Genomic DNA, 13,027 nt, shown 5'->3' on the forward strand with positions numbered 1-13,027 from the left:
CTATAGGTTATTCAAAGTTCCACTCCAATGATCATGATACTGTTTGGTGCTGATCCACAAATTTTATAACCACCATTTTTTTTTCTCTGAGGAAGTTTGAGCTTAGTCCTGAAATAAGTACCACTATGGGCAAACACTAGAGTAATCATCTCTAACACTACATGATTCCTTACCCTCAATAGGGAAGGTTTGGACAAGTGTTATTACAAAGGATTAAGTTCCACACACACTGCTCAGCCAGTAAAAAAGTTGCTCGATACCACATTTGATGATGAAAATATTTCCCAGCATTCTGCCAATGCTTGGCCAAATCATTCTCTTGACCTCAATTCTTTCTGGGAAAAAGAGGGTTTATAAAAGCAATATTCACTCTCTTGTTGACTGACTGACCTGAAGGAAATGATTACAAGGGATGCTGCCAACTTTCCCTATGATATACTTTAGGCAACAGTTGATTATGGTGTATTGTGCTTCCAGTGCACAATGCAAATATACTATCACATCTCAAAGAATTTATCATGACAACCTAGAGGTCAAACTACACCATATGAGTTGTGTGGCTGAATATAGCACCAAATCATTTTTTAGAATTTTTTTTGGGCTCCTTTCATCACCATATGGCCTAGATCTGTCAGTTCCAAATATCAAATATTTTTCAGGACAATGTGGTTTGTTACATAGGCCACACATTAAATATAACCACCCTGTATATTCATAAATACATTAAAATGAATTAATCCATCAGGGAAAAGCAAAATATATTGTGCAAAAAGAATAGGTGGAATAGGATGTCTGCTAGGGACAAAAGCTGATGACATTGTAAAGCAGATTATCTTTTTAGGGCACAAAAGGTGAGATTGTTGTACTCACTGGCACTAATTAGATTAAGAGTAAGAGATCTGCAGCCTTGCTTAAGAAAGTACAAGGCAATATTGAAAAAAGTTGCGAGTTAAGGTAAAATTTTGAAAGTGTCTGCAATTCTGCCCAGGCATGACAGGAGGGAGTACATGAGAGCCTTATCATATCAATTAGGCCTTGGAGAAATTGTGCAAGGCTCATGGGGTAGAATTTTTTTCAGCTCAATCTCTGCTTGTTAACATGAGAGACTGCTTCTATATGGATGGGATACACTTAAATAGAAATGGTGCAAGAATATTTGCTGATGCTATCAACACATTAGGTGGGTCAGAAAACTGTCTATCCTTTCTGTACACATTGTACTCCCCCAATTCCAGTTCTGCATTCCTTATATCTGCGTGACACCACGTCACTGATATCCCAACAATATCAGCCTTTGATATTTTGAGCAATACCTCAAATTCCTCAAATTTATTTACCAAACTCCTAGCATTGGTGTACACGCAAGTATACATGCACCTGTTCCTATTCTTAGCTACTCTAACACAACCCATGTGTTTACTTGTACCACAGACTCCCAGCAGTCTCTGAAATACCCTGCATCTTGTTTTCCAGGCTGCTGCTCATTCCAATAGAAGCAGTGCAAGAATCACTTTCACCTCTGCCAGTGGCTACTGTTAATCTATTAGTCATTGTATCCCCCAAAGCTAGCAGTTTTCCAACCCACCTAACACTGCCTCGATAGCATCAGCAAATATTCTTGCACCCTTTCTATTTAAGTGTATCACATCCCCGTAGAAGCAGTCTCTCCTGTTAACAAGTACAGACCAGGCTAAAAAGAATTCTATCCCCTGAGCCTTGCACAATCTTTCCAGGGCCGAATTGATCGACAAGGCTCTCATCATATACTCCCTCCTATCGTGTCTGGGCAGAATTGCAGACACTTTCAAATTCAACCCAAATTCACGGCTTTTTTTCAACAGCAACCGGTACTTGTTAATTCTGCCGGTCTCCTACTCTTAATATCATTAGTGCCAACGTGTACAACCATATCACCTTTTGTGCCCTTAAAAGATGATATCCTCTCTACATCAACCTTTGCCCCTGGCAGACATACCCCTGGTTCTGTTCCACCTATTCTTTTTACATAGCATGTTCCTAGTTTCCCTGACAATAGTCACCAAAAACTACTAGTTCCTGTGGGACCAGAGCATTCTGCCTTGGGGGTTGCCACTGTGTTACGTGATGATCAAGTGCAAGCTTTGGCATTGATGTGGGCAGCTGAGAGCTTGATGGGCTCCTCAATTTAGATCCTTGGAGGCATCCACCATGTCCTTCAAGCTCTCATATAGGCTCATAACAATGCTGAGTTGTCGCCCGATTTCTTTACACTCCTTACATTGCACGCGCACACAAAGACATCCCCCATGGCAATATCATGTCCCGTACCCGATTGCTCCACAAACATCAAGCAAGCGGTGCATTTTAAAAGGCCGTGATTCAGAGGGAAACTGCACCCCCCCCCCTCAGTTCTCCCCCGAGCCACAACACTCCCATTAGCTTGAGCCTTTTGCTTTGCTGGTCTGGTCTCAGTCATGATTTCGATTTAATTTCAATTTCAGTACAAAATTATAACCCTAAACTTGTATCCCAACGCAGTTATAAACGCTATACACCTAATTCTGTTTTTGCACGAACTTTTTTTACACGAATTTGATTTAACACGAATTCAAAATAAATATTTCATTCTCTTTTTACACAAGTTATTTTGATTTAACACGATTTCTATGAATTTTTTTTTTGCCTAAATTCTAAGAAATTTTTTTATTTGTGGCATATTAGTATCATTTGTATATTACACGCACCAATAGATTGGATAACAGCTAGTGTGTGCGTTTTGAAACGCGTGCTTTTGTTTACTAATGTGTACATCTAGGTATCAATGAATCATCAACGTTTTTATTGAATTTTTTTGCATATCTACGGTATTCGTTCATTGTATCTTCGGAAGACATTTAGTAGTAAGCTCTATTTCAAAGTGAAAGAATCTTTAGTGAAATTTGTGCACATAAATTTATTAATTTTGCCGATAGTCAATAAATTGTACGTTTACAAATTTTTCATACCTTTTTTTTATTAATTATAACTGAGATATTTTTCGGTAGCCCTTATATAATGTTGAATAATTCGCCTATTACCAAAATGAAAAGGAAAGCGATTTCTTTGGAACTTAAAATTCAAATTTTAGATCATCTTGCAACTGGACAAGGGGCTACGTCTGTAGGAAAGCATTTTGGTGTATAAGAAGCTACCGTAAGAACTATTAAGAAAAATGAAGCTTCAATTAGGAAGTCGGTATGTTCTGGAACAAAAATAAATGTTAATTCATCATCATATACAAGAGATATTGTCAAGGAAAAAAATGGAAAAGGCTCTGGGTAATATGGATAGAAGATCAGTCACAAAAACGAGTACCAGGAGATGGAAATGCCATCAAGCAAACAGCACTAAGAATTTACAGACAGATTAAAGAAAAGGAGCCAAGCACTTCATCTCAGTTAAACAGAAAGTATGAATTTTCTGCCAGTACAGGTTGGATGACAGGGTTTCTTAAAAGGAATGCTCTTCATAATATAAAAATTAAAGTTGAAATTGCATCTGCAGATGAATCGGCTGCTAAAGTATTCCCGCAGGAACTTGCAAAAATTATTGAAGATGGAGGATACACTCCTGATCAAGTGTGGAATGTAGATGAAACTAGTTTCTTCTGGAAACGAATGCCGAACAGAACGTATGTAGCCAAATCGCAGAAAACTGTTGGTGGTTTTAAGGTAGCTAAGGATCGTGTGACCTTATTATTTTCCTCCAACGCTTCAGGAGATCGTATGTCGAAACCACTGCTGGTAAATAGAGCCCTAAACCCACGTTCAATGAAAGGTGTAGATATCAATAAACTGCCTGTTCACTGGATGGCAAACAAGAAGGCCTGGGTGACCACTACTATCTTTACAGAATGGTTCAACAAATGTTTCGTCCCAGAAGTCAGACGTTATATGAATTTGAAAGGTCTCGAATTTAAAGTTCTTCTGATTGTTGACAATGCACCCGGCCATCCTGTCTTGGAACACCCAAATGTACAAATTTTATTTCTACCACCTAATACTACATCTTTGATACAACCGCTAGACCAAGGTATAATTGCGACAATTAAAATATACTACGTAAAACGAACACTCCAACACGTTTTGGACAAACTGAATGACGAAACACTAACAGTCATTGATGTGTGCAAGAAATTCTCAATTATGGATTGTATCAATCAAGTTGGATTAGCGTTAACTGAATTAAAACCAGCAACTTTAAATGCGTGTTGGAAAGCGGTTTGGCCACAATGTGTAAAAAGCAAAGATCCCATCATCCCTAATACGACCGAATTTCCCAACATCATTACAATGGCACACAAAATTGGTAGAGTAGGATTCGATGATCTATTGTTTGAAGATATTGATGAATTTTTTTTTTTTTTTTGGTAGTTGTTGGCGCATCGGCATCTGTGGTCATAATGCACCTCCCAAGGTTTTTGCAGTACTTTGATTCAAGCCCGAGGCGGGATTCGAACCCGCGACCTTTGGGTTACCAGGCAAGTACTTTACCCAACCGGCTAGCCCGGTCGGCTATTGATGAATTGTTAACCGACAAAGCCCTAAGCGAAGATGAAATATTAGAGGTTGTCTTTGGAACTCCTTATCCCACAGAACGTAGTGATAATGAAGAAAATGATCCTGTTCGAAATGCAGATTTAATAAAAGGTCTGGAACTGGCCAGAAAATTAGGTAATCATTTTGTCAAACATGACCCTAATGAGGAACGTGCAGGGAAGTTTCAACTTGAATTGAAGTTGTTGACAGCCGCTTACAGAGAATTATATAACGGCCTAACCAAAACATGAACACAACGATTAATAACTGAATTCGTTTGTAAAACCGGTGAAACATCAGCACCAGAGGAGACTCGTGCTGATTTTGCTCAAGAGATCACAGAAAGAATTTCATTAATAGAGGAAGAAGACGATGTCCACAACATTTCTAGTGATAGCAGTGATATTCCAGTTGTGCGCAAACGTATGCGCCGTTTATTATCAGAAAGTGAAAATGAATAAAATCTTGTTATGTGTAAAACAGATTTTTTTTGTTCATGAGGAATTATTTTCATTTCATATGCATACAAATTTACTTTAATACGTTTTCATTACATATTATTACATGTGTATTTGTTGAAATAAAATAATAAGCTTAAAACTAATATTTTTATGTGTTTTTTTGAAATTATTTTTACTGGTTTTTTAGATCCGGAACCAATCTTATTTTCTTTCATAAATACAATGTTTTTTTTTACACGAATTTTTTTTTTACACATATTTTTCAGGAACGTATCTATCGTGTAAAAACAGAATTAGGTGTATATATTTTTCAGTATCGAGTATTATCTACGAGTTCCATTTATATAACTTCTGTATCAAGTTATGTATTAATTAATTATGTTACGTTTGTAATCTAAGTCGTTAGATGTATTTAGTTAAAAGTACAATTTAATTGACAATGAAGTTTAACAAGATTAATAGATTTTACTGATTAATTGATAATATTATATTATATACTATACTAAGCTTACGCTATCTAGTTCGGGATATAACGTGTCATAACAATGGCGGCAAGTTACGAACAGTAAATCTGCGGACACTTAAGTACTAATTAACTTCCAAAATCTCGCTGTCTCAATTCAGAATAAAACAAGGATCTTGACTAGGTCTATAAGCTAGTTGTAGAAAATAATTTAATATAACAATTGGTCAATAAAGCGGCTAAATAAGGCTAAAAAACTTCTCGTTCAGCGGAGCTGCAAAACTTGTAACACGTGGATTGGATACCCTTACCAATACTAAGTAATAACCTAAGTAATATGTAGTTTCTTTCTTTGGCAATTCTTTACTTTTTATTTAATTTTAATTCACTTTATTGTGTATTATTAGTTATATTTTGTAGTTTACAATAATATATCTATGTAAATCTAAGCAGACACCATTACTGAATTTTTAGTGTGAACTCCCTGGAACACTCGCAAACCCCCAGGGGTTCGCAAACTGCCAGTTGGGAACTGCTGGTGTAAGGCAATGGTCATGCCACATCTTGAGTACTGCATACAGGTCTAGAGGCCTCATTTTAGTAAGGATGTAGAGCTGCTGTAATGAGTACATAGAAGGGCAGCGAGATTAGTGAGGGGAATAAAGGGGTGCTCTTCAGTTCTGAAAATTGCATTGTCTGGAAATTGGGCACCTGTGAGGTGATCTGATTGAGGCATTTAAGGCTTTAAATGGATTCAACATGCTCAATGCTGATGGAATTCTTCCTTGGACTACGTACAGGGTGGAGGGGGGGGCACAAATTCCAACTGAGAAAGAAGGGTTGCAGAACAGATGTGCAGAAGTTTGCCTTTAGCCAGGAGGTTGATTACTGGGACAAACTTCCACCTGTTGTTGTTGTGGAAGTCGACAGCTAAAATAAATTCAAGGCTGAACTAAAACTATTGGAGGGAATGAACATGTCAAATAGGAGTTTTTTTGGTTGATGCTGTATAAGCTTGTTTTCTTGCATTGTTTTTATTATCATTAGCCATATGGTGCAAGGAAGCCTGAGGCTTTTGCTGCACCAACAAAAAAATTCCGAGTTACCCTGAGAGAGAGAGAGAGAGAGAGAGAGAGAGAGAGAGAGAGAGAGAGAGAGAGAAGTAGAAGGGAATCACCAAGGAAGAGAAGAATGATGATATCCAGCTCCGGACCCTGGGGTTATCACTACTCATGCTAATAACTCACCTGTACAACTTCCGGAGGAGAGATGCTATCAGATAATTTATCCAGAGCCCAAGTTATAACATCTGAAGCTGACCGTCCTCCATCATACTCTTCAGCTTTACCATCTTTCTTTCCAGATGGGAAATACTTAATTGTAGGGAAACCTTTTATCTAAAATTTTCCAAAAAATTTAATATTATAAGAGATTAAAATGGAAATAAAGTATAAATAAATTATAAAATTTTATACTAATGAAAAATCTAGAATGAGAATTTTTTAAAATCGTGCACTTTGTAAAGATTGGTTACCTGTTATGTGGGTCAAAAAACCATTTCTCAGAACAAAAACAAATATAGAATAAAAATTATACGCAGTTGGAGGTGGACTACAAGAAACAGGAATGAGTTTTGTATTCTCTTGATTTTTTTAATAATAATTTTTATCATATATATATATTTTTTTTTTGTGTTGTTATTTATTAATGTAAAAGGCCACTAGGCCTAATACTGGACAGGAAGAAGAGATTAATTATACGTCTAATACTAATAGATTTTTATGATGCTTCAGTATGTAATTTTGGATTTGGCTTGAAAAATCGTGAATTATTGTACACTATTTTTACAATTACTAGTGGATTCTTTATCTTTTGGTACCATTTTATATTGGGGGGAAAAATTCTGACGATCCAATGCCATTATTCCTTAAATAAAGCTAATAAATGTGTTGCACCTATTTGAAATGGCAAGTTAAACTGAATAACTGAAGAGTTTCCCTCTGCACCACTTAATTCAACTCCACAGATTACCAATTACAGACCGCCCTTGTTGATGAAAGTAACTTGGGCCTCTGTACTGCTAAAACTATGAAATATTTATTTCCATTCACTAGATACAATGAAGCAAGTAATGCTGAAGTTGACAAATGATGTGAATGTGATGCAAGTGATCTTTCAAGTAGAAAGAATCTGTTTTATTCCTTCTGTGGTTTTCAGAACACATTTTTCATACATACTTCCTAAAAATTTAGGATTTAGAATTCAAGTCTGTCAAAAATTCAAATGTCAAAACAGAAATTCTTCTGTCTTTTCAATTGTTAAATGGTGAAAGTGCTCTACTTCACCTTTTGTGTTTGCAGTTATTGGGAGGGGTTGCTTACAAAACTCAAGATTGTCTGCAAATAATTCAGAAAATCAATCGAACAAAAAAAAAAAAAGTTATTAAAATTGGGGAACTATGAAAATTTAGCATAGACCAAGGTTGGGCAACCTCTAGCCAGCAGTGTTTTCAAAATATATATAATAAACGAACCGCCGAAGAATATATATCATAAAATTATGTTAATTGTAATTTTTATATTTCCTGTGATTATAATGTTTTTAACATTTTGATTGCACATCTAATGAATCATTTAAATTTTTTCCATATATCACGACTTAAACAGTGTTGCCAAACAGTAAGCAAGCATAACTTCTGACAACACTGGTAAACAAGCAGAACTTGCATGCAGTTGGTAGTGGTTCCTGGACTCTTGGTTCTGCAGAATGTGATTGCAGTGCAAGTGTATCATGCGTTTCAAGCAAACATCAGTGAATAATCGATGGATAGAAGAAAATCACATTTGGAGAGGATTTACCATTTTATTTTTATGAAGGTATTTATTGAAACCTATAGCAATGCATAATAATTTGATTTAATTTTTTTTATAATTGTATACTGTAATTGTATTTATCTTGAATTTGTATTTTGTTTTTCTTATTAATCACATTAATTAGATGTATGAGTATTTATGAATATTACAACAAATAACATAACTGTTTATGACAATTTTTTCATTATACACCATTTTAATAATCCTAAAAATCGTAGGGGAAAAAAGGGGGAGGGGGTCGTGTGCACCTCAACCATTTTATTTGGCCCACCATGGCATACACTAAATATGCAACTGGAACAAATTAGTAATTAATTATTTTGTTCTTCTATAAACAATCTTTAATTAAGATGGCAAATAAGGCAAGAAAATAACAGAATTAAGTAAAGCAGGAAGTCATTAAATTTATTTGGATCAAAATTGAAATTGCCAGAATAAAGTGGGAGGGATGAAAAAGAGAGAGAGAGAGAGAGAGAGAAGCTTTTACTCATAAGTAACATAGGAAGAATATTTTAAGCTATGGAACTGAACTGGATAAGAAATAAAGGAATTAAAAAAAATTATAAATTTCAGAAATTACAATTCTAAGCTCTTGGCAGGTGTGAGAATGGCAATTATCCTTGTGGGTAATCAGAGTTTTTGAATCAAGATGCAGAACAATGCAATCAAAAATCAAGATACTGTTCCTAGCAGTTTTAAAAGAAGCCATTATTTTGCAACTACCAATAATTATTCAGAAGTAAATCATTCAATAAGCTGCAAAATCAGTGCTTAAAACTTAAAATCAGTGCACTCCTTACAACAGTGACAAAGTAAAGAATCTCCAAGTGAGCTAGGATTATCCACTAGGTTGACCTTGGAATACATATCAAAGGTTCTGTAAAGGATAAAATCTTGACTCATCCGGAAATCGCCACCGCTATTTCCGTATGAGTCATGGTACCCTCTGACTAAATGGCAGATCGTGTAATAACCATTATGAAATTTACTAATTATTAATAAAAAAAACTTTCAAAAAATTATATTTATAATATAAAACAACCAAACTATTATAGGAGGAAAAAAAAAAAAACTTATTAAAATAAAATTTTAAATAACCTTTGAAATCCTGCTCTACTTCACTAATCCTTTAATCCCCTGTTATCTATACTTCTTTAATGTTGCTATGAAGAGCTGTAATAGGCAAGTCTACTCACCACAAATGCCAACAGTTGAAATACAGTTAAAACAAAAGTAATAATGGACAAGTATGCCACAAAAGAGATATAATAGTTGGAGTAGAAATTGAAAAGGTGGATTCATATACTTATCTTGGACAAGTCATTAGCTGTAACAATGATAAATGGCTGGAAATCATGTGAAGAATAAATTTCGAATGGATAGCATTCAGGAAATATAATCTCATACTGAGGAGCAAAATACCAATTTGTCTGAAACGTAAAATAATGAACCAATGCATACTCCATCATGACTTATTGAAGTCAAACTTGGACACTCACCAAAAGAATGGAAGAGAAGCAGAAAATTATACAGCAAAGTATGGAACAAATTATATTAGGAATCAGACTGTTGGATATGAAGAGAAACACATGGATTAGGCAGCAAACTCAGGAAAGGGCATTTTTATGAAAACTAGAACTGAAATAGACTTTGGTAGGACACAGCTCGAAGACAGATAGACAAGAGATAGACTAAGAAAATAACAGAACAGTACCCAAGAGGAGCAAAAAGGAAATCAGGAAGACAACAGGGAAATTTAGGAGTTTGTGGGCATTGAATGGATGGCCATTGCACAAACAGAAAGAACTGGAAAGTTGCTGTAGAGGCCTTAACACTTTGAGGTGAAGGTAGTGATTTTCCCTTTATTGATTGAAACCATAAGGATTTCTCAAAATTCTCCAGTAGTTTTGAAGAGTACTACAGACATATGGTTTAATAAAACCATGAAGTTTCATCACTTGGTCAAACTATTTACCCATACAGATCTAGACAATCCAGTGACAATTTTTTTCTTAAGGAACCACTTAAGCTATAGACTGATTTTAAAAGAATCAATTTTGGAATAAAATGTGACTTAAACAAGCAAATATGGCAATTTCTTTTCTGTAAGTCACTAACTTTTGAAAATAAAACAGTGGAGCTTAACTTTCCTATTTGCCTTTGTATACAGGTTTCTAGCAAGTTTAGGTTCACTCCTAATTGGAGTGAACTTAAATCTGCCAGAAAATGTACAGCTCAGCATATCTTGAATATACTTTAATTAAACAAGAAAAAAGAAATTAACCTTGAAGTAAATTTCTTGGGGTTGCATATATGTTAAAAAGGAGAAACAAAGAATGGTCACAAATTGCATTTGGACAGGCATTTAAAATTCTCCTCAGAGTTTGTCACAAGTGACCAAATTGAGTCTTACCTATAGTCTTATATCCTTAAGACAACATATGGACTAGTGACAAACTTTTAACCATCTATCTTGTCAAGGAAAACACATTCATTTTTCAGAAACTCTAAATGTTTGAATTATGTATCCAGAAATCTAAACTTCAACTTTTCTTCCTTCTGCTCTTAAAAAAAAAAAATAAATAAAATTATCCTTTGCATATAATTGGCTTATCTGCAAATGAAAATTACCTTTTGTCAGACAGTTTTATCTATTTTAGCCTAACAGTCACCAAATTAGTCAAAATTAATATACAGAGAAGATTAATTACAATAAAACACTTTTGTATGTAGGTTTACAATTAACTGAAGATTAACTAATTTTCAGCATTAATTTTATCCTGCCTGAGATAAAATACTATTTCAAAAAAAAAAAAAAAAAATCAATGTTTAATTTATCAATCAAATCAATTTGATATCAAAATAGAATCATTAACTGTATGCTTAAAACTTACATCATATTTATTTGCAGTAATAGTATGGACGGTGGCATCTAGTGCTCCCAGCTTAACTTTTCCTTTCAACTCTGTTGCTGCTTCAGCCCACTGGGGCTCCAAGTTTTTACAGTGTCCACACCAAGGGGCAAAAAATTCTACCAGCCACATATCATTGCTCTGGAGTACCACATCATCAAAATTAGAATCAGTAAGTTCTACAACATCTTTTTTGTCTCCCTAGATATTTTAAATGCAAAATAAAGTTTAATTTTTCTTGAAGTGCTAAATGGAAAAAAATATACACTTCTAATTATAATTTTTAACATTACATTAACAATCATAACACCTTTTCAAAAGACAATACAGCTATACTACAGAAACCAAAAAATTTCACTCAGTAATTGCACATATTATTTACAATTTCTTCTGAATGGCAAAAAAAGCCATGGAACTTTGCTAACAAGTATGTTTCTAACACAATACTTGTAAGTGCACAAAAATAAATGTAATGAAAACAGTAAATGCACATACACTGCATTGCAACACTTATCACACAAAAGTTACCTAGATAATTGTTTTTTTTGCCTCTGCTAGAAAAGTGGAAAGCAGCCTAACCTCAAAATATAATTTTTTTTTTTGCACCAATATTCAATTGTACTTAATATCCCTTTATAATAATTCTGGATGTAGTATACCATGGATAAGGCAGTGAAGAGCATATCAGGAAATCAATGTATAAAAAGGAAAGATGGTGGGGAGACAATGCAGTATCCAACTCAGAGGTATATCAACTTCACACTCCTATTACATGACTGCACTGCTGTTTAAGTGAAAACTCCAGCATTAGTAACGTCTCGAAAGACTTATCCAGCATTAGTAACATCTCGAAAGACTCGGGACACTGTATAAAAAACACCTGATACTGAGCTCCATTAATCAGTGTTACTCTTGTTCTTCAGATGGGAAAGGCAGCGGACTTAAGCAAGTTTGACAAAGGTCATATTGTAATGGCCAGACAACTGGGTCAGAGCATATCCAAAACGGCATGGCTGGTGAGGTGCTCCCAGTCAGCCATGGTTAGTACCTGCTGAAAGTGGCCCAAGGAGGGGAAACCCATGAGCCACTGGCGAAGTGTTGGACGAAGGCTCTCCCAGATGGTACGTGGCAACAGAAGGGCAACTGTGGCGCAACTTGCCAGAAATTGAAATGTCAAATTTTTTTTTTTGTAATTAAGTTAGCAACAGAAGTTTTATATATTGCTGTTATATACATTAAAAAAAAAAAACTTACTAAAATAAAAGTTTACCTATTACAGTCAGTCAAATAGAACACTGAAACTGATGTCTGTTTCCACTAACAGTTGCCAAGAGTTCCTTTTCAAGTCAAGAGAAAAGTCAACTATCTGAATTCATGAATAATCGAGAAACATACTAGGACTATTGGCATAAGCAATGTTTGTAGATGGCATTTTAAGTTAGGAAACTATATTTAACATAAATATCAGGATTAGGAATCCTGATATTTAGGATAAGCCAAGGAGCAAAAAACCAAAGTCTCTGTGCATTGAAGAAAACACTGATTTTGGATGAAATAGTTAAAAAAAAAAAAAAAAAAAACATTAACTATATATGCAATGATGCAAGCACTACAATATCCAAAGAAGTGTATTAACCATTTTAGACACAGATATGCATAGTAAAATATGCTGCCAACAAGAGAAATGTAGTTTTCCAAAAGACCTATCAAAACTTGGAGTACAATAACTTAGAAGGAAATTTTTTTTTTTTGAAGGCCCAAT

General features: G+C 34.8%; 1 protein-coding gene across 1 annotated transcript in view; it reads right to left on the minus strand.

Annotated features, from left to right (window-relative positions):
• The window catches only part of CaBP1 (Protein disulfide-isomerase A6 homolog CaBP1), a 160,077-nt gene that overhangs the window by 60,284 nt on the left and 86,766 nt on the right, over positions 1-13,027 (minus strand). Inside the window, exons 5-6 of the mRNA XM_090373276.1 lie at positions 11,248-11,466; positions 6,728-6,877 (exon numbers count right to left, since the gene is read on the minus strand). Of these exons, the coding sequence (XP_090229402.1) occupies positions 6,728-6,877; positions 11,248-11,466 (369 nt within the window). The remainder of the gene's footprint in view (positions 1-6,727; positions 6,878-11,247; positions 11,467-13,027) is intronic.

Source organism: Mastigoproctus giganteus, chromosome 5 (assembly GCF_048544385.1).
Source record: "Mastigoproctus giganteus isolate SK-2022 chromosome 5, ASM4854438v1, whole genome shotgun sequence".
Lineage (NCBI taxonomy): Eukaryota > Metazoa > Arthropoda > Arachnida > Uropygi > Thelyphonidae > Mastigoproctus > Mastigoproctus giganteus.